The following is a 21744-nucleotide window of genomic DNA, read 5'->3' on the forward strand; positions in this document are numbered from 1 at the left end:
ATTATTTGACGACGGAGTGATAGGACTTCCAAACACAAAACGCGTCGACATTTGCGTTATATGTCGTGTTTGAAGGCTTTCATTTGCATAGAGGGAGAAACACGTCACTACTTTTTGTGCCTTTCAATGTCTTTATTTTCACATCGATAACCCACAATACCAATTTATAAATTGAGATACATCGGGTATATTTGCGTCGCTCTGTTCAAAAATCGGTGTTTATATTATGCTCTCCAAATTGGACTGAGCGTGTTTTACCACCAGGAGGATCATCCCGCAAAGGTAATCAAGTTGACTTGGAGGTTCTGACCACGCATGCTCCCAGGGCGCTGAATAATGTGCAGTGCAAATTGGGAGAGGTCTTCACTTGCCCTGGTCGTATGATAACTGATCACAACAAATCGTCGTCCGGATGATGAGGGCGCAGGGCATGCATAAATAAACAGTTGACGGGGGATTATAATGTGCAGCTACTCATAGTAACCGAAGAGTGTTACAGCGTTTTCAGAAAACTGAGGTTGTTAGTGGGTTTTCTCAGAGCAACAGAGTATTTGTTGACCACGCTGGTTTTCACATCTTCGACCCAGTCTTTGTTCTACTTTTCCAAATCAGAATGGGCTGTTCTTCATCTAGTACCCAGACTATAGCACAAGAAGGCAACAGACCAGGGACAAAACCAGAGGAAAGCAATGGAGAGGGTACATTTGGTAAGTATGCATTTAACCCTACTTGTGGGCCGATTGACACGTCCACAAAGTTTGCCAAGTGTTCTTTGCTTGCAGGAGCGTTTCTTGGCCTCCCATGAATTCCCCAAAGCATTTACAACACTGAACATTATAACTAGTACAATTATTTCGATAAACTTATAGGTATGTTTTTTAACTGATGTGTTTTGTTCTTTATGCTATTTATTTTCTTTTATTGCGGTTATTTTCTCGACATATTTCTTTACTGCTGTTGAATAATTTGTCAGTATTTCAGAGAAATAGGTTTATTGGCTTTTCTGTGATTATGTAAAACGTGGATTGGAAGTTTTAATCTCTAAAAAGATCATTCCGATACGTGGAGTGACTGGGACATATGAATGATACATTTTAATTTGATAATTAATTAGGTTTAACTGGAAACTTTTTAAGTGGTTTGCGTCAATGTTATAAGCAAATTCCGGTCCAAAAACTATATAAAATAACATTGCATACTACATGCCATGCATTTAGCCTACTCTGAATATGTTGACGATACAGTCAATGTGCTTGCACCTTATGTAACTAGCTGGGTAACTGTCATTTTAGAAACGAGTCAATGTGTTGTACTAAGGCATTTATAAAAAAAAAATTAAAAAAAATTGAAGTTCCTTTTTCAACTATTTGGAAACAATTTTCGTCCGGAATCCAGTGTTAGACATACACCCCCTCTTTGGAGATAAACAGAAGGGAGACTGATAAGGAACAAAAGGTTATGTAAGAGACTGTAATAAACAGGATCATACTTCCCTCACTCTTAGCTGATTATTTGCCGGCCATCGTGGAAAATAATTAGATCATCCTACAGTTTAAATTATTTGAGATGTAATGAGGTGGAATGCATAAAAAATGAAACAAGGCCATACCAAATGAAAAGATTCTCTTGTAGTGGGCTAAATTAGTTTCAGTGGTTAAAAAAAAATGCATAGAATATTCCGCATTTTTTTAAAAAGATGTTTTTTTCCCCCTCCGATTATTGTGTTAGAAACGAACCTTAAAGAATAAGAATATTGAGGCATTATTTATGGCTTATTTACTTGAACCAGAATGTTTGTGATTGCTTTATCACATTATGCCTTTAACTAATTTCCGTGACGTTTAAAAATGTCCCGGTATTTGGTCATATTGCAATTCTTTAGCTTGTTCGGCTCCTCCCACAGGAAATTGACTGACTGGTGTAGAATGTCATATGTGGCCAAAGACTTCCAGTTGGGGATACGTCTTCCCCTTTCACCCAAATGCATTCTTGGTTATACCCCAACCCCATTCCTACCCCCATGAAGCTTCTATCAGTCTGTTTTTAAAGAGATCATGGCAATGAGTACATCTGCACCTCTAGGGCAGGGCCTCAACCAACATGCTTGCCTCAGACTAAACTTGTCCAGCACCTGTCATTCACACCTTGTTGCACACATGATATGCAGAAACACCATACAACTTTTTTTTTTTGTTATGTCAGCTGGTGTTATAGGACAATGAATTGCAGACATTTTGTACTTCATCCCCAGGAAGTTAGAAACTAACAGAGACAAATGAACGGTTGTCAACAGAGAAATAGGAGTGACCACACTAAGACCCCTTTAACAGTGAATTTATAAATAGGATAAACGTAGCAGTTTCACAAATTGCCAGTTAGGAAAAGAGAGCTTTGAGTTAGCCTTGTAGAATCCTCCAACAGTAGAATGGCATTTTCGTACCACATAGTGCAGTAAAACACAAAGCATCATGTATTCATGTATGCTGCTTATTCCAGGTAGGTAATAAGATATGGCAACATACAGATGGTTAAGCTGTCATGCCTTATCATGTCATTTGTGTTAAAGGTTAATAAGGTGAGAATGATTTTTTTTTCTTCTTTCTTTTCAAGTCTTTGATTTAAGACGGAATGCGCTCCAAGGTGTTGTCTGATGTCTTGCATGAATAATCCTTTCTCGAGTCTTAAAGAGACAGAGTAATATTTACCAAGGAAAGCTCCTCAGACCAACCCCCTCTTGTCTTCTGGCCTATTCTATTGACAACACAGAATAGAAGCGCGGGGCGCGAGTGTAAATGTTTTTGACAGGGCCATTTGTCTGCCTTTGCATGTGGGTCTGTGTTCTAGGCCTGTACCCAACGTGTGGCTGGACACGGGCTACATTGTCCATTCAGTGGCCCTGCGACACGGCTCCATTGCACCGTGCGCAGCTGAAGGCATTATGTAATCATGTGTGCGGAGCATGCCAACGGTGCGGACTCCGGGGCTTTCCAAGCGCCGTGGCTTTTTCCGTAGATTTCCATACCCCTTTGCTGGGCTCCAGTGAAGGACAATGAGACCTGAAATCACAGGAGTCAAGTTCTGCACTTCTGCCGCGGGGGTTTGCTCCGCCCTCCGGTCTCCATTGTTCTGCTTCGATTGTGATTTCCCCTCAAAAAAGAACAGGCAGATTTTTGCCGGTGTAAGTCCTTTCTGTCCTGGTCCCATAATAAGTTGACTAGAAGCAGCAGCATGTAGTGAGATTCCCGCATGTAGAGAAGAGCAGTGGCTTAAGCCTTGAGAGCATGCGATGGCGCGCTCTCCGTTTCGAGCTGGTCGCCTGAGCATGGTGAGTGGCGAGGGGCCGTCGGGCTTGGGTGCGTTCCTTTGCCCCGCTGTGTGGCTCTAAAAAACGGTGGTGCATTGCTCCCCCTGTCCCCTGTGTCAGGCAGTCATTTGTCGGTGAGGGTTGTCGGGGACCCAACATGATAAGCCGTCCCCCACACTACCCCCCTCGTTTGGGGACTGTTTTGACTGGGTTTGCTGTGATCTTTGGCTGCTCAGTGTGTTGATGCGCAAACCAACCAGCCAAGAACTGGGTGAGAGATGGGCTTCCCTTGTGAAGGGCACCAACTGGGGCATGGTAAATTGTGAGGGAGACAGTGGGGGTGGTGAACCGATTGTCGATTGAAATGTGTAAAATGGCAGCCTGTGTTGGGACAGAATAAGTAAAGTGTATAATCTTAGACCTGTCTGTTGGCTTATCTGCGAGCCTGTTGCCATGGCACATAGCTCAGGGCTATAAAAGAAACAGACTCCCTAGCCGTGCTGGTGCGGGTGTTGATGGATGGGTTGGGGGTTGCTGAGGAGTTGGTGTCACGTGACCAGCAGGCTAAAGGGCCTGCTCCCCTATGCACTACCCACTCCAGCCTATGTGTGCATAGGAGTCTTATTCAGAGACACGTGAATGCTGTAATTTGACCCAGGCGTGCTCGGGTGAACCACCCCCACCCCCACCCCCAAAGTTGAACCATACTAATACTTGTACGGTGCCTCAACCACCATTTCCTTCCTGTACATTCTGTTACGTAAGCTATGATTATCATGCATCGCTGTTGAAAAATGGGAGATTCTGTTTTTTAATTATTTACTTTCCTGTGGCGCTAATAGAGGAGGGCCCACATCCTAAGTTATATTAGGCTAGTTCTTAAGGTTTTGTTGTTCTAAGTTGGCCAGTGCCTTTCCCCACTGTTGCGCTAGCTTGATGTACTTTGTGCTTGCATGTTGCATTCCTTTCTACTCTCTGCCTCCAAGGCTTTTAGTAGCCTGGTGCCACAATCGAATGAGAGAAGCCATTGCATCAACAGGAGGATATGATTAGTATGTGGCATTCAGGTGGTTAATATTACTGAATTACTCATTGAATGAAGAGCATTATACAGAGAAAGGAGATTTCACATTTTATTCCTCTGTGAGAATGGGAACTTACCTTGTCTGTTCTCTAAAAGGTGTGAAATTATTAATTATGGTGTGTGTATGTGTGTGTCTGTGCACATGCGTGTGTGTATGTGTCTTTGTGCGTGTGTCTGTGCGCATGCGTGTGAGTGCGTGTTTGTTTTGTATGCGCTTGTGTGGCATGTGTATGTGCTTGTGTGCTGGGACTAAAAGGAGAAGCAGAGTCAGAAAGTTGCTGAACAATGCCAGCGCAAACTCAAAAATCGGGTTTTTAACCTCACGTGTACCAGGAGTGTGTGCGTTCTCCCCGGCCGTAGAAAAATATGCAGTTTGACATAAATCACGTTTTCAGCCAGCCGAAAGGAACAGATGGCTCTTTCAAGTCTTGTGCACGTCTCCATTTTTTGCCTAGTATTCCCTTAAATCCCCCTACACAGCACAACTTGTGCTGAAGTCAGCTTTATCGGGCTCCAACTCTACAGCGAAAAAGTTTTAGTTCAATGAAAAAAATAGTCAAGTTGCTTATTCTCTTTATTGTAATAAAAGTTGCTGTTGTGCGTTGTGAAGGTGTAGGCACTGCCTGTGGGTTAACTTAAACCTGTATGCCAAAACCACATTAAACTTGTGAAAAGGTCTGAAACTTCTGACTTCTTGATTTAAAATTTTTTTTTTTGCCTTCCAACTCATTGTCTTAGTATGAGACTTTTTGGGATTATTTATGAAAGCATTGTCATGTTTTATGCTTGCTGTCTCTGATTTGGGGCAGTTTATTAGGTTCTGCTCTGTTTTCCGTTTACGTATCGTTTTCCAAAGAGCGCTGACCGGAAGCCGAAGAATGTCCCATATGTCGCCTGCGTAAAGCAGGGGAAGCGCTCCAGCTGAAATGTGCATGTGAGGAGTGACTGTTAAAGTTATAAAATAACTTTCTTTTAAGTCCCAGGAAACTAGTCTGGAATAGCAACAAAACTTGAAGTACACTCTTCTGTTTTATTGTTGTTGAATGAAAGAAATGGTAGGAAAAAGTCTTAACATTATCTTTGAGTCGTCATCATGATCATTTTGGTGCATTTTACATTCATAGTTTTGAATATATTTCTGATATGTTCATTAAAAATCAAATAACTGAAATGGGCCAGTTTTTGAAAGTGATTTGTGGATCACTTTCAAAAAATGGGTTAAAGCTGGTTACATCTGGCTGATAGCTGCTGTTTTCTCTGTTCAGAATAACTGGAAAAAGTTTCCAGGTAATAGCCTAACTTAATTTAAAAAGACTTACCATCTAGGAAAACAGCGTGTTACATAGTCACAGCATGAAAGGGTTTAATTATACATTTTCCGTTGTTTAATCTGTACCTGCTCTTGAGAACAAACCAGGTCTCCAAAACATAAGAGTCAACCTGCAAATTACAATAGTTGTTTTTACTTAGTGGTTTGTCTGGTCTAAATAAGCAAAAATCTCATTTTAAATTTCATTATTTTGTCTTGTTGTGCTTATGTGCTTGTCATATGTGCTTATCAGATTCTTCATTTGGCATACAATTGTCCCTTTGTAGGCTAACTGCAATTTTCAACTCAATTGCATTGTTACCCCCTCTTGCCCACATCAATCATCTGTGTGTACATACTTTAGGTGATTCTGGACTTGTCATTTGCTTGAAAAAGGTGCTACATTTGTTTCATGTTGCTATGGGAAGAATCAGTTAAGCCCAGATAAGTGCACACTCAACTTTGACTTGTATTTTTGGAAAGAAAAGATCACAGAACCAAAAATACATAGAAATGAGGTGAGCCCATAAAGATGCCAAACTTGAGCCATGGTTGTTCAATCAGGGTTATTTGTTTAGCTTTGTGAGGGGGCCTTCAGATTCCTCTTGTAGTTAGTGCTGTGTTTACTTCTGCTGATAGAGCAGTCAGGTGGTCATTTTTTATTGTCCCCACTGCTCTCAGTCACCCCAATTCACTCTGCGCATTTGAGTCGACATCACAAAGGTATGCTGCTTCAAAATGTACTCCTGGAACGTGGCTGAATAAGAATGTACCCTCCTCCGATATATTTTCCTGTATCTCAGCCATCTGCTGAATCGGTACTTTGTAGCTTGTTCCATTATTGCACTCCACAACTTTACTGTTTATGCTACAATTAAGTACACTTATCTAGGGCACATGATCCAAAGTGATTGCAACTTGCATTACCACTGAAATCCCTGTGGGGTCACTGTAGGCACTGGATTGTTGTTACACTTGACTAATTATACAATTAGTGATCAGTTGTGACCATCATAAAAGCAGCTGGTTGATGCAGTAGTCTACACGGGATGAAAGGACAGAGTGTGACATGGATGTTGTGCACAAAAGAAAGAGTCCCAGTGTACAACAGTAGAGTACCCTCCTGGTATGCTACTCAGTGATGGAGGCCGTTTATTTTGCACAGTTTACAACTAATCAGTGCAGGCCTAAACAAAAACAATAGATCACAGACAAAAAGATGAATCACGGTCTGAAGTAAACAAGGACAGGGAATCCTCTGTTGCTGAAAAAAAAAGAATTGAGCAGCTAGACATATGTCATTCAAGATTTGACAGATGCATTTTTGAATGCAAGCATTCAGCTTTGTCAAGTTCACAATCCTAAGTGAAGTACATTTTAAGTATGCATGTAAGAAATGGTGGGACTTTCCTGAAAACAACTTCAGCAGAAGCACGTGGGCACAGGCTGCAAGCTGTCGACTCGCATAAAGAAGAAAAGATGAGTGAACAGATGGCACAGACAATGATGTTTTGCAGTTTTTTATTTGCTCTGTAAGGAAAATCAATTATATACAATTTATGAGGCATTCACTCTGTACCTTGGTGCAGTAAGTTACAGCTCAGTTACAGATAGCATTAATTAATATATATTCAACTTTGAGGTTGAGTTAAAAAATGTAACCGGATTTTCTGATAATGCAGATTGTTGAAAGCCTATAATGAAACCCTCAAAAGCCTGATGCCAAATGCAGCTTATTTATCATCCAGTGCTCACATTGTGGTACTCCCAAGCTAGCAATTTCTCAGAAGTTGTAAACTGATTGGAGCTGTCAAAAAGATTTTCAACAAAGTTGCACTAGATGGTGTTTCTAACATGCGAAGTAGGTTCAGGCTGGAACAAGGCTGCCGATTCCAGGATTTCTCGAGTACTGCACTGCCAAACTAACTGGTTACAAATGATTGGCAGTGAACCGATGCTCAGGATACTGGTCCATTCCAACCAACTCTGGTAATTCAGAAAGATGCATTTCTTTCTGTGGACAAGTTTACACTGAGCAGTGCCAAATAATGACTGTTAAGCAGCTAAGTGTTGAAATTTGATCACAAATATTTAAACCTTGCATTTTCCTTTCAGTTCATCTGCCTAGTCAAAAAAAAGTGTAAAAAGTATGTGAAAAACAGCTGAAAGTATGTTGTTCTGTGCACTGAAAGCAGCACATGACAGTGTGAGAAAATTGCTGTCCATCATTGTGCTTAATTAGTGGCAGTTGATGTTGATTACAAGGGAGGGGCAATGTGATAAGTGACCTACGAGAAGGCACTATTGACCTCTTGCTGGGGGATGACATTGCTGGCCAGAATTGCAGGCCGGAAAACTGAGCCTGCCTGCGGCATATGGGTGGACTCAGAGGGGGGACTTAGGATTGGGAGAAATTTCTTCCTGATATCAGTCAGGGAGTTTTTCCTTGCCACTATTGCCCTAGGCTTACTCTTTGGGGGCCGGTTCTCTGTAAAGCTGCTTTGTGACAAAGCTCCTTTGTTAAAAGCGCTATACAAATAAAAATTGATAAATTGATTGAAAACTGCCCTCGATAAACTGGTGTCCGTAGCTATAGTGCAGCGGCAGAATTTGGAATAGTTCCTATTTATGTATCAGGAGTTGTTGCAGACTTTCCTGATGGAGACCATACGGTGTGTGGGTGTGTTGGTGTCAACCCGCCTCTTCTTCTGTTGACAGTGGGCCGTAACGAAAATGGCATCATCCCAGAGGACTGCGAGACCATCGCGGACCAGATGCAGCTGCCCGTTCAGAGCCCGCTGCCGGACGACCTCCCGCGGGCCCCCGTAGAGCGGGAGGAGCCCGAGGTGGCAGAGGCCCACGAGGCCCAGGAGCTGCTGGCTGTTTCTGAGAGCGAGCCGTTGCTGCAGAGCAGCCTACCTGAGGCCTCTGCAGCTGCACCGGAGCTGGCCCCCGAACCCGAGCAGGCCTCCGAACCCGAGCCGGCCCCTGCCGCAGAGGTGGAGGAGGCTGCTGCCCCTGAGCCGGCCCCTGCAGTGGCGGAGGAGGTCCCCGCTGCACCAGAGACCGCCCCCGATGCACCGGAACCAGCCCCTGTTGTGGTGGAGGAGGCAGCCGCCCCCACGCCTGAGCCCTCCCCTGTAGCAGCAGAGACCGCCCCCGAAGCCCCGGAACCAGCCCCTGTTGCGGCCGAGGAGGCACCTGCACCCGAATCGGCCCCCATTGCAGTGGAGGCGGCGACTGCTGCCGCTGAGCCAGCCGCTGTCGCAGCAGAAGAGACCCCTGTTGTACCTGAGCCAGTCCCTGTAGCAGCAGAAGAGACCCCTGTTGTACCTGAGCCAGTCCCTGTAGCAGCAGAAGAGACCCCTGTTGTACCTGAGCCAGTCCCTGTAGCAGCAGAAGAGACCCCTGTTGTACCTGAGCCAGTCCCTGTAGCAGCAGAAGAGGCGGCCGTTGCACCTGAGCCGGTTCCTGTAGCAGCAGAAGAGGCCGTCGTTGTGCCCGAACCAGCTCCTGTAGCAGAGGCTCCTGCTCCAGAGGTAGCCCCCGTCACACCTGAAGCAGCCCCACCGGCAGTGGAGGCGGCCCCTGCCCCCGCCCCCGAGCCCGCTGCTGCTGCACCTGTTACTGTAGAGGAGCCCATAGCCACACCCGCCCCAGAGCCCGTGGCCCCGCCCACTGAACCCATCACTCAGGAGGTCGCACAGGAGGAGGTAGCAGCCCCCAGCGTGTCGGCGGAGGCGCCCCTGGTGGCTGCGGAGAGTGTCCCCACAGACCCCACCCCCGCTGCAGTGGAGCCGCCGACCAGTGCCCCTGCACCTGCCCCCGAGGCCCAGAGCCCCGCCCCTGAGACCAAAGCAGAAGGTGCGTGTGGTAAAACCAAGCCGTTGCTCTCCCTGCACTGGCCAAATGGCCCACTATAGCCAGAACAGAACACACTTATGGTGCCGTATCTGTGCAAGCAAATGGTCTGTCAGCCATTATAACTTTACTTCTAAGCTTCTACCAAAGATAACTGCAGCTCAATGTAAAGATGACTGAAGCAGTGGGGGTGGAGAGGCAGTTATAAGTCAACATAAGAGAGTGTTGTAGCTCAGGGTGCAATAAATGAGCTCACGGCAGTAGCCACACCCCCAGCTAGCCACAGGGCTTTCTGCATGTCATTGCCTCTCGCGTGCTCACTTAATTGGAGTCATTTTCAGTGGCCAAAGGTAACTTGAATCACCTGTTGTCCCGCATATAATCCAGGGCTGGTCTAAAAATATCTCTGTAGCCCGGCAGGTTGCGGCTCTTTTGGAACTGGGCTAGCCACATCTGCCATTATCGGCTAAAATGCACATGACCCCCAGGGGCATAGCTCATAGCTCATCTGCTTTATTACACAGGGATGACAGGCTGTCTAAATCCTCTGAGAATCCTCTTTTGTGAGGCCAACTAAACCCCATTTTTCTTTGCAAACCTGGACAAGTTTACAGATATTTGTGTACAAAACACACACACACACACACACACACACACGCACACAGTACATACGTAGAAGGCAGTAGAAGGAGACATGTCTCTAGATCTGAAAGGCTGTCCTGCGGTCTGGACTTGTTGCCACTGCCTTACTGTTTAATGCTGTGAGCAGTCGGCAGCAGCCCTGGTGGACCCGTTGTACTTAACAGCACTCCCAAGGCCACAACAGACTCATTAAAGAGCTGGTTACCAAAGCATACACCGTGCATTTGTTTGCTCCCTTTCATAATGAACAAAGTGGGTGGTAAGAATTAATTGTACTGATAACAGTGTAAATCAGCTAATTGGGTCAAAGACGTGTAAGAGATACCCAGATTATAAATTCAGAAAAAAAACTACCAGCATTTCACTTTGCTGTTGTCTTAACAAATCTCTCAACAATAACAATAGCTTGCAACATTCTGATGAAGGCAATAGTTATCTGATATTGAAACCCCAGGAGAGTTTATGGACGAGCCTGAAATTAGATATCTATTACAGGCTTGGTTCCTCCCACCAAATGCTTTGTTCCTGGGTTCATTTTCAAGAAACCTTGTTTTAGGTGACTTCTCTATTAAGATTAAGATTAGATTTCATACAAAGCCCTCTTTCGATATGCCCGGTAGTACCTTATAAACAGAATGTTTATTGTCTTGCGGTTGTAAAGAATGATTAATGCAGTCGAAACAAAGCAGGCTCAGAGATGCTGTGACCAGCACTCAGGCACGATTCTGCGGAGCGGGTCATAATCTGTCTGCTGTCCTGCTTGCCTGGATTCTTTCACACAACGGCGTTAGTCACACATTTCTGGCCCAGCGTGCGCTGCGCATCCACGCCAACAAAACTCGCGCCGTGGCCTCGGATTACATAAGAAATGTAAATCTAGTGCCACGTACTTATGCTAATTTACATCAAGCTGGATTGCGTTTTTGATTTCTAGGGGAGCTGGAGGGGAGTTGAAAAGAATCGAGATCTTTGTAAAAACAAAAAAAGAACTGTTTAAAAGATATTGACTTCTCCCTTCCTGTCGTCTATACAAACAGAGGCTTTCCTAAGTGTTGGGCGATTTTACACTGTCCAAGTGTACCACATAGAAAAACACTTTTAAAAAAAATATCGGCACTCAGTGCTGTGAAGCCTCTCTTTTTAACACACTTCTATAAATTCGGGAAAATACACAATAGATATCACACAATTAACACCATTACCTGGTGGCTTTACAAATATGATTACTATAAGATGGCCAGAGAGTTCCTTGATGTTGTGGTATTACATTGGCACGCCTGGGAAGGACATTTTGCTGCTGGTCTAGGGAGGTAACATTCAAGCTTATTTCAGGTTCCCACATACTTCATTCTTTCACAAAGTGCAAATACCTTTCACCAATGATCAGCAGCCAGGCTAAAAACTACCGCACATTCCTAAATATGCCCAGAGGAGAGAATGTTATTTAAATGAGCCTGTCTCATGTTTCTGGAAACTTTTCTAGTCACCTCAAGAAGCTTTGCAGCATTCTGTGCACTGCACTATACTTCAGAGTTCAGTTCTATTCCACTGGATATCTCTTTTACCTGGAATTCTTTGAAGTTTTTTTTCCCAGGTGAGGAGAAACAGCATTTTTCAAAAACGAGTTTGACTATTAGAGTAGAAATATTGTTAAACGTAAGTAAATGTATCACCAGACGTAAGTCCAGCATTTTAACACACACAGTGTGTGCGCCGCTTCGCAAACATGAAAAGCACACACTGTACTGTGTGCGGTGAGGCCCCTCAGACTGGGCACGTGCAGACGGGGCATTACATAAGCGCAGCGAGGCTTTTGGAGCGTCCCGCCCTGCCTGTTTGCCCGTTTCAGAAACACTGCGGGGTCGGCCTGTTTGCTAAACTGCCTCTGCCGAACAAGATGTTCCTGTTAACCCCTGGAATGTTCATTATTCAAGCAGGGGTGTCATTGTTTTGTTGATAGTTTCGCTCCCCCCTCCACTCTTTTTTTTTTTTTTTTTTTCCATACTGTGACAACCCGTGTCACTGTGCAGCGTGTCACAGACACGGACGGATTCCATGCTTGGAATTTCCTGCGTGTGCCCCTTCTCACAGATATGCTATCTGTGGGAGCAGCAGCGAGCCTTTGTGTTTTCACTGAGCTGCTAGGTCCTCGAGCCGCGCGGCCGACTCACTCCCTCTGGGTCCCGTTTCCAGGCGTAGCGGTGGAGACCAAAGCAGAAGAGCAGGCCTTGCCGCAGGCAGGAAGTGAGGAGGCTAAAAAGAACGATTAGTGTGTCACCCGTCATGACTGAGGAAGGCCCCCTGGGTGAGACTGTTTGTTCTTTCTGAGTTTGTCTCCTCTGTGTTCTTCATGTTCTTTAATAAGCTGTATGTCTCCCTTCAGATTACATTGTCTGATGTGCAACTGCAAATTTCTGTTTCTTTAACTTTAATTCCTAAAACGTATAAAAATAATTTTGTACTTAAATTTTTACAGTCCAATGAGGAAACTTGTGCTGGTATTTATTGTTCTCTCTTCAGTCCTGTTGAGGTGTTCTTAACTTCGCAAATGTTTTAGATAATTGATCATCTTTCAACTGGCCAGTTACCAGCATGGATAAGAGTGAATGAAAAATGATAATCTTCCTATTGTACTCTGCTGTCATATCATATTCTTTCTCCACTGTCCCTTTAGATCTGCTCTGATACCCTGCCATTTTGTTCTTCACACTTGCAGACACTAATGAGGAGAAACAACGAGGGCTTTCACAAACGCCTTTTCTTTCCATCAAGAAGACAAAGTAAAAACCTGCGTACTTTCAAGACGCACGTTTTTAAAGAACGGGTCCACAGAATAATTCACAGAAACGTCTCCTCTCTCCATTTGCCAAGAAAACTGACCAAGATCGCCATCGATACATCGCCGCCGTGCCTTTCTTTCCCGTGAATGTGGTGGCAGGTTTTTTTCTTCTCCAGATTTTGTAAATATGTCTCCTGTTCACCTTGTTATGTTAGCACTGTTAATGCGATGAACTCACATATGCTCCAGTCACCTCTGTTTCTGAAGTGCAGCTCACATTTCTGATAGGAAAAAAATAACAGAAATACATCCCACTGCAGCAGACTGAAAAATCCTGTGTTTACAACCCACTCTGCATCGACACTTTATATGTGCCAATGTGGAACTAACACTGTAGTTTCAAAGCATGTAATATAGCGGTTTTACATAAATTAATTATTACTCGACTCATCCACTCACAAGGAATACAAGCCAAAAATATGACTGTGAATCAAAACATGCACAAGTGTTCGAACCCGAGGGTTAAGCCTGAAGAAAAGAACTTTACGTTACAGACTACTTCATGTTATTTTATGTCCTGCAAATGTTGAATTCAGCTTAGTGCTTTTGCAAAGAGGTCTGAGAAATCACAAAATGCTTACCTGATCCATGAGGCAAAAAACCTATCGCAGCAAAAGTCTTAGTAGATCTTGCATGCATGCTTCTGCTATGTGAAACCTCTCTCTCTATCCTCTGTCTTCTTCAAGTAGCCTACATGTCCGTGAAATAACTTGGTTTGTGATTTGACCCCTTTAAGAATCAGTCATTAATTTACAAGTGTGCCTAACATTAGATCTGAGAACCAAATGTGTGGCTTATATTGTATGGTATGTTGATCCATTGAAAAGGCCCAATGTTTTGTCCGTGTAGTTTTTGACCAATGAGCTGTTTGTGCTCTCTGGTACTATGCCTGCAGAAGATAGCCATTTTCTTACTCACAAACCAAGCATTTGAGGACCTCTCCCCAAGCTAGGGCAACATTTTTTTTGTTTGCTTTTTTTTTTCCAGTCGTTTTTGCGACCTGACTACGACAGATGTCACTACAACCGTGCTGAGGAGATCCAACTGAGAGGCAGAATACCTCATTCTCAAAAAACACACCCCTCTTTTTTATCTTGCACAAAAGAATGGTCTGCAACAGAACCCCCAGCTATCCAGCCCAGGGCGGACGAATAAAATGAAGGCTGCTAAATAAAGCTGTTTCTGAACGTGGGCACAAGAGCTGCCTGCCATCACATTTGGAGGGTGATAATGAGCTGGCGTTCTGCATTCAGATGGGCGCCTTTTGTAACCCTGTAAAAAATCACGTTGCTCATTATAAAAATATTTTTTGGTGTTTTATTTTCTTTTCCTTTTGTGGCCTCGGCTTTGCAATGGCTCCACATACCATTTGTGAAAATGTAAATGACGATAAGGTTTTTTGAAATGCTTTCCTCCTTTTTAAATGCCTTAAATGGTTTTGGCTATGTCTTAAAAAAAATTAAAAAAAAGATATATAATGTAGCAAGTAAATGATGTGAGGGTTAGGATAATGTGCCTTGTTGCTATCCAGGACTCTGGGAACAGTCCTTTACTTGTAATATACACACCCAGGATTTGTTTTTGATGCAGAAACTACTCTTGTGTACAGTATAAATAAAAAGCCCTCACTAATGCTCACAGTGCTGGTCTGTTCAGAAGGAAGCTCAGTCACTAGAAGAGAACCTGCGATAGGTGTGGAAGTAAAACACACAGATGTTAAAGGTATGTGTGCACTGTGGTCAGTCTGTTTACAGCTGCCATGTATTATACCTGGGCCAAATGTGTACATTAACCCTTTAGCCACCAGTAAAACTCCTGTAGATTAATAACTATTTTAAAAGAAACTTCTTCACCCATAGTCAGAGAACAGCTTGAACTTTCGTAAGATTGTTTGCTTCGGTTAGTAACATGTTTTGTTGCAAATGCTCAAGGGCTTGGGGAGGAGCGTTTTCACATTTTACCAGTATCTAAAGAGTTAAAAGTATTTCACATATGGCAGGTATGGGACAGTTCACCATGACATTGCTTTAAAGGGGTCTGGGGTCATATGACTTGGAAAGCTTCACTGACATTTGAATGTGGCCAATGAGAACAAGGAAAAAGACCAGGGGGCAGGGCAGAGCAGAGCCATTTCAGAAGCAGGGCAAAGTGCACAATGGGATGTATGTGCAGTGTATCCTGTCTTCTCTCAGGCCCAGCTAGCTGTACTCTTCCAGCACACTCTCACACACTTGTACAGCTACAGTAGTGTTTTGACAAATCCGTAAATTAAAACACGGAACCAGTTCATGGTTTATTTTAGAATTCTGTAAAGTGGGGGAGGCACTTGGTATTACAGACATTGGTCAGAACTGAGATGACAATGGAAATGTGATACTGACAATGGCTACACTAAACGCATCGCGCCAAGGTGATCTAATGAAATGAGAGCCAGGTGAACACTTATCATGTGTATTTGCCTAAAGGGAGAGCAAGGTGTGAAAATGACTCATTATGTATTAACAAGTGAAGCCAAAGCGCTTCACCTATGGACAGGCTGGTGCTAAAATGGGCTGGTTGAAAGCAAAAATTTGATCCCAACCAAGTTTATATCGTAAACAGGGCTTTAAAAAAAACTCAACTAAACAAGGAAACTCGAAACAAGAGTAGCAGCCATTCTCAATGGAATGTCCGATTTACAGACAATACTGCACACTGGCAATCTAAGATTTAAAGACCCTTTGTTTAAGAACTACTACAGTATCCAATTAATGGTCTCAGGGATTCAGTCTGAATCAAGTGGCGGTTACAGTTTGTGTTGGATCTGGGGGGTCAGTCAGGAGGAGGCATCCATTATGGGGCCCAGGACGGCAACTGCTTCGATCTCCACCAGTCCACCCTGAGCCAGAGAGACAAAGGTCAGTTTTGGGCTAGGGTTAGGGACCTGTACAAGGCAACATTACATTCCAGGGCATGACATCATTCATTTACTCAGCAAACACGATTTTCAAAGCTGAAGGCCCCTGACATTAGAAAATACATGACTGGACAATGTAATGGGCTAGTCAGGACTGAACAGAAGGTGACCAGACCAGGACCAAGACCATACTTCCTGACAATGTGTTGGATATCCCTGAGAGTACAGGTGGAGTACCAATGAAATGCATATTGGGGGTAGGGGTTAACACTTAAATCTCCATGCTGGTAAGTGAATATTTAGAAATGGGAAAATTCTGTAGTCAGGAATTCCCTTCCAGTCATTAGCTTGACTCTTTTTGCATTTGTTTTGTGGAGAAATGACGAAACGTTGCACCTGGGCCCTAAGGATATATACAGCTGCACCTGGTCTCCAGTTTTATGCTCAATTTTCCACAGCACATCACAGCAGCCAGACTTCAGCAGGATCTACATGAGCTTCCCTGCTTCAGGGTGAATGCAAGCGCCTCACCGAGTATTCACTGCACCCGCTCACCCCTCAGGACCTGTGCCTAACCTGACACCACATGTTACAGTAAATCATACACAGGATCCTCTCCCCTTAATGATCTCAAGGCAGCAATCCCCATTTAAATCACTTTGTTTTTAAAAAGGAGAGCAGACAGTCTGCCCTCCTTATCCATTTTTTTTTTTTTTTTTTTTACTTTATTCAGGCAGGGTTTGGTAGAGATGGGACTTCAGCACAGAAAGCACCATGGCGGGGAACTGGATCTCCAAGCCGCACGGGATTTAAATACGGGTTGAGAGTCAGCTACCCTACAGAATGCGCCTCGCGGTCTCGACGTAAATCATTCCTAAACAAAAGATGTGCGTCTGAGAGAGAAATGGGGGAGAAATTCCACGGGGAGCTTACTCTAGGCAGGGCCGCGACCTGATAAGCAGCTCTGGCTGGGAAGCTGCGGCTAAAGACTGCAAGAAAGTAGAGAAAGAGACAGTGACAGATTAGCCCGTTTACAGGCGTGGTACCAGAAAAAACACACAGTTTTGAAACTAACTTAACAGATATTTCTAGATTAAAAAATGCTACCATACCATTAGTTTCTCATTTGTTATCGTTCCCAGGGCAACTTATGCAACACGCAGTTGGGAGCCTTTTTGTAACACTGCTTTTCACTGAAGCAATTAGGGTGAGTTTCCAAATGAAGGTTATGACAGGAGGCCCTGCCCACACTCTGCTCCCATAACCGGTTCCTTCGGTACATCCTGTAACGCCTGAAGACCACAGCTGCCGCCGTCACGTGTTGGGAGGGGATACGGAAGCAACGCGTGCAGTCACCGTGTGAGCCTGACACCAGGACCTCACCCCCTCCCCCACCCACCCTCTTGTAAACAGGCCGATCTAAATTGGAGAAAACCAGACTTGCACAGCTTTGCAATTAATGATGTTCGGAGCAAAGGAAGGCAGGGAGATGAGCGAGTATTACGGGGAGTCTCTTCTCTTTACTTTTCATTTCCTGTGAGTTCCAATGAAAGAGCTGGAGCGTGAGGCCACTTAAAGCCACATAATTCAGGATAAGACAGTTCCCCATCGCTGCCCAGGATCAAACAAGACTGAATTCCACCAAGTCACAGTCGTGTTTGAGTCTGGGCAGCGCTGGGGAATTGGCTTATGCTGCATTCTGTGGCTTGAAGCCCCTCATGCTCCACCACACGTCCTGGACAGGATACTAGCCACTGTGCCTGGCCTTACAATAATCTTTGGGTTCAGAAGAAAAACAAAAAAATTGGTGGTATGCTGGCATGTGAATGCAAGCACTAAATTTGAGTTGGAGCCAGGCTATTTGTGTGTTACCTGGTAGAGCACTTTTCAGTCAATGCAATACTGTGAAAAAGGGGTTTTTGGTTGACTCCACCACTGCTCAGTGTTCTGACGGAATGTTCCCTCTGGGGAGGTGGGGTTTGCATTAAGGCCAGCCCCCTGCAGCAGCTCCAGTTACAGTGTGCCTCTTTGGTCTATTGTTTCACCGAGATGTTGGGATACCGATTACATAGTGTGCTTATACTACTCAGAATTCATCTAGCTAGACCACTGTGAAACTGTCCAAAGTGCACATGTCAAATTACAACATTACAAAACAGCAGTTTTGCTGGTATTTTAATTAGAATTCTATCAACTGTTCAATTTAAATAGATTTAAATAAATAAATTCTGATTAATGACAAATGCAGCAAGATTGCCAAGTTTGCTTAAAGCCAGTTATCATATTGCCTTCACCCAATGTCTGCACACAACTTTATATTTTTTCTCTCACAAATATGTACACAATTAAAGTATATGTAACAAAACATATAAATTCCACATTTGAAACCATGGTACCTCCCACCCCCAGCTTCCCAGTTACACAGTACACATATATAACACAAGTAGTGACACCCAGTGGACACTCATAGAAGTACAAAAAGTGCACCTGATGAAATGGACAGCAAAAGCTTGTCATAATTTATCAACCTGTCCCAATTATATTTCTCTGCACAAGCAGTCCGAATGTAACATGGAACAGTTACCAGTAACACAGAAAACTCTCAGTGAATGTACTTACACTGCTTGTAAATATCATTTACATTTGTGAAGTCATTCATGTCTGCCAGGAGGACAGTGGTTTTGACAACTGGGAAAGACAAGATGTTTTCCATTAACAGGGCAATTCACATTAATGCAGAATTCAGTTTGAAGCCATTTAGATTGATGTCAGCACCATTTCAATTCAGGAAAATAATTTCAATGAAATTCTAATTCATGAATTGAAACACTTAAATAAAGCTACAAGAGGATTTTTTCAATCAACAATTAATTTGAATTCATTCTCAAAAATAACTTACTTGAAATAGAACTGGCCCCACTCTAGAAGTCATACATATCAGCATACTGTTCAACTGAAAAATGTGTCTGAATCTATATGTCAGCACCATTTCAGGTTTAATCACGCATCCTAGATTCCTAGTTGTAAAAGCGTAACCCTTCATGTCTTTCAGCAAGCCTCACCATTGTTGTAGTCACATCCAGCCGCCTTCAGGATCTCGCCCATATTAATGAGAGCCTAAGGGGATAGGACAATGATTTTACAACTGTAGCTTTAATGAGGGGTATTTCACAGGCATGAAACTGCACACTAATCAAACACAGAGATGTTTTCACCAGGCATATTTCCACTGTCAGGCCCGCTAGAGGCCTACAGAGATTTATCAGACTCCTCACCTGTTTGGCTTCAGCCTGCACACCTCCAGTCACCAACTGCCCTGAGGAAGGATCCATTCCCAGCTGTCCGGAAATGTACATGGTACGGTCCACCACCACTGCCTGGCTGAACACAGAGCGTGAACACAAGGCATGAGCAGGGAATCAGGACAGTGTTGTTCCTTTAATCAAGATTATTGGGTGTATAAGATAATGGCGAGAGCACTGAGCTTGGAACTCAGTAAACAGCTTGTAACACTGTATTTGTATCCCAGAGCAAATCACTTTACTTGAATTACTTCAGTAAATATCCAGCGATACAAATTGAGTCTACGTCGCTATAGATAACAGTGACTAAAATAACTAAAATGTAAAACGTTCAGAAGTTTTGTGTGAAATTCCCCCCTCAGTCTATGGCATTGAAGACGGCCGATTTTTTCAGCACTAGCAATTTAGCAATTTCCGAGACAATGCGGCACTGCCACCTGCTGATTAGGATTTAACATAAAACTTTCCCCCTGACATTTCACGAGCAGTTCGAATAATATTGTCAAATAAAGACAGGGACAGACCATAGACATTCATATTTAACTAGATAGTAAAGCACGCCCTCAGCCCATAGACATATATGTTTATGCCTCAGCCAACCTAAGCTGTGAAGCCCCGAAAGTAAGCTTGTACTGCGCATGTCTTCGTTGTTGAGAGCAAAACATTGAGCTCCCCATTAAAGGGAATGGGGAATATCAGACTTTTGAAGGCAACATAAAACTTCACCGATGAATTTTGAAACTCGATTGACCACCGTTACGTTTCATCAGAGGTGGGTAACCCGGCTTCAAAGAGTAAAAAGACTGACCATGTATTTGCTCCACCACCATGTACTAAACCAGCTGATTATAATTAGCATAACTCTTCACAATAATTAGTTCTCCCATCATGCTGATCAGCTGGTTTAGTGCATGGCGGTGGAGCAAATACATGGTCAGACTTTTTACTCTTTGAAGCCGGGTTACCCACCTCTGCTAGTAGGTTTCACTGACTGGCCACTCCTAACCTCTCCAGTCCCTATGCACGCTCAATGGGACAGACGGTCTTCTTGAATCCAATCCAATCCTTCCGACTTGGTTGTTGGGAACACTGCCTTCGCTGATTTACATTCTGCTTTAGCTGAGGTATTACTCAATTAGATTTAATTGAGCGGTCAGCTTATTACTAGTAATGCGTATCATACTTGCACAATACTTGCACAAAATCTGCCCATAGACCATATAAAAATAGCATCTGCCACAAAATTATTCAACCCCCTATCCAATACTTATTACCCTGCTGTCCGAGTTTTGGCAGAGATACGGTTGATCCCTTCAACAGTATATAAGAAATTACGTTTTTTCATTTGCAGGAATGCATTTATATTTTTTAACATTTATAATTGTTCGAGGATGAGTTTTGTCTCCTAGCGGATACGGTTTGGGGGCCTGATCCTACACAGACATGCACTCCTACATCAGCACTTATCTCGGACTTCTGAATTCTGGTCCTGACCATCAAAATCATACTGTTACCCATACATTGAACCACCTGCCAATTTCACTCAGATGGCAGATCCTCGCCCGTTGCCTATTGGCTGAGATGGAAACACCCCTAACTTGAGCAGATTTCCATAATGCTCGTCTATTTAAATGCTGTTCCGTTTGACTTAGACCATCTGATAATCGAATGCATACAATTTTTTAGGCTATCCAATGCCATTTTATGCACCCAGTGTCATGCAATACACTTCCCGGTATCAGTATAAATTACCCAAAAATACAGGCTTCGTTGCATTTACCTTTAACTGTTACTGAGGTTTTGTAATTGTCCTGAAAGTAAGTTACGCACGGGGTTTTCCGGAGTCTTCCGTACGTGGTCTGAATATATACATTCACAAGAAATCCACATACACTCTTGTTTTGTTTCATTATTGAGCTATAAAATAGTTGGACAAACAGACGATTCCTGGGTAGACTCCGCGTTACGAATAAAAAAAATGACAGAAGCCCGTTTACAACACGTGGGCTAGGATGATCTCAAAAACTATTCAGCTGGTTGCAGTATAGGCTAGTCAATCGAACCATGTTATATTTATATAATATTGCTCTCACCTGTACGGACCAATGGCCGCGGGGGCCTTGGTAGTGTTGATAATCTTCCTAATGATTGCAGACATAGCACAAGAGGCGGCTACTGTTTCCCAGAATCAGAATGCACATTAAATGAAACTGAAATATCAGGGATCTGTGCAGTAAACTAAGCTGAGTGTTGGTTGTATTGTCGATCCTATAGAGTAGAAGTTGCAGAAGAGCTCGAAAGAAGTCAGCTGATAGGCTTGTCTTTGCCGTACACTCTCGATGATAAGCGCATCACTTTATTTTTGCCCAATGGAATGATCTCATACTAAGTGAAATTATTCACGCAGCAGCAGTTTGTGACACGACAGCTGTTATTTCAGTTCGCGTCATACTTTTTTTGGTTGAAATGGGACGTATAAAATCAAAGAAGCTCCAAATAACGCATAG

The 21744-nt window shown here is 43.6% G+C and overlaps 2 protein-coding genes across 2 annotated transcripts; one reads left to right on the forward strand and one right to left on the reverse strand.

The window, feature by feature from the left end:
• Positions 1-333: 333 nt before the first annotated feature.
• On the forward strand, positions 334-14677 carry LOC118208264 (calphotin-like). Its single transcript, XM_035382769.1, has 4 exons — positions 334-707; positions 8416-9561; positions 12394-12505; positions 12917-14677. Exons 1-3 carry the CDS (start codon positions 614-616, stop codon positions 12468-12470), a joined length of 1317 nt encoding a protein of 438 aa, XP_035238660.1. The 5' UTR covers positions 334-613; the 3' UTR covers positions 12471-12505; positions 12917-14677.
• Positions 14678-15307: 630 nt separating this feature from the next.
• LOC118208273 (2-iminobutanoate/2-iminopropanoate deaminase-like) lies at positions 15308-21569 on the reverse strand. The gene is made up of 6 exons (XM_035382782.1): positions 21331-21569; positions 19211-19316; positions 18998-19052; positions 18555-18623; positions 16869-16924; positions 15308-15917 (listed from the first exon to the last, which is right to left on the reverse strand). Exons 1-6 carry the CDS (start codon positions 21393-21395, stop codon positions 15855-15857), a joined length of 414 nt encoding a protein of 137 aa, XP_035238673.1. The 5' UTR covers positions 21396-21569; the 3' UTR covers positions 15308-15854.
• Between the last annotated feature and the right edge of the window lie 175 nt (positions 21570-21744).

Source organism: Anguilla anguilla, chromosome 1 (genome assembly GCF_013347855.1).
Source record: "Anguilla anguilla isolate fAngAng1 chromosome 1, fAngAng1.pri, whole genome shotgun sequence".
Classification (NCBI taxonomy): domain Eukaryota; kingdom Metazoa; phylum Chordata; class Actinopteri; order Anguilliformes; family Anguillidae; genus Anguilla; species Anguilla anguilla.

Excerpts from the sequence above, each read along its gene's own strand:
- LOC118208273 (XM_035382782.1), bottom strand. The coding sequence starts at position 21,395 with ATGTCTGCAATCATTAGGAAGATTATCAACACTACCAAGGCCCCCGCG. Across the intron at positions 16,925-18,554 it reads AAATGATATTTACAAGCAGT|TCTTTAGCCGCAGCTTCCCA; the intron begins GTAAGTACATTC and ends ACTTTCTTGCAG. Across the intron at positions 15,918-16,868 it reads AGGTCGCGGCCCTGCCTAGA|GGTGGACTGGTGGAGATCGA; the intron begins GTAAGCTCCCCG and ends TCTCTGGCTCAG.
- LOC118208264 (XM_035382769.1), top strand. The coding sequence starts at position 614 with ATGGGCTGTTCTTCATCTAGTACCCAGACTATAGCACAAGAAGGCAAC. Across the intron at positions 708-8,415 it reads CAATGGAGAGGGTACATTTG|TGGGCCGTAACGAAAATGGC; the intron begins GTAAGTATGCAT and ends TTCTGTTGACAG. Across the intron at positions 9,562-12,393 it reads CCCTGAGACCAAAGCAGAAG|GCGTAGCGGTGGAGACCAAA; the intron begins GTGCGTGTGGTA and ends TCCCGTTTCCAG.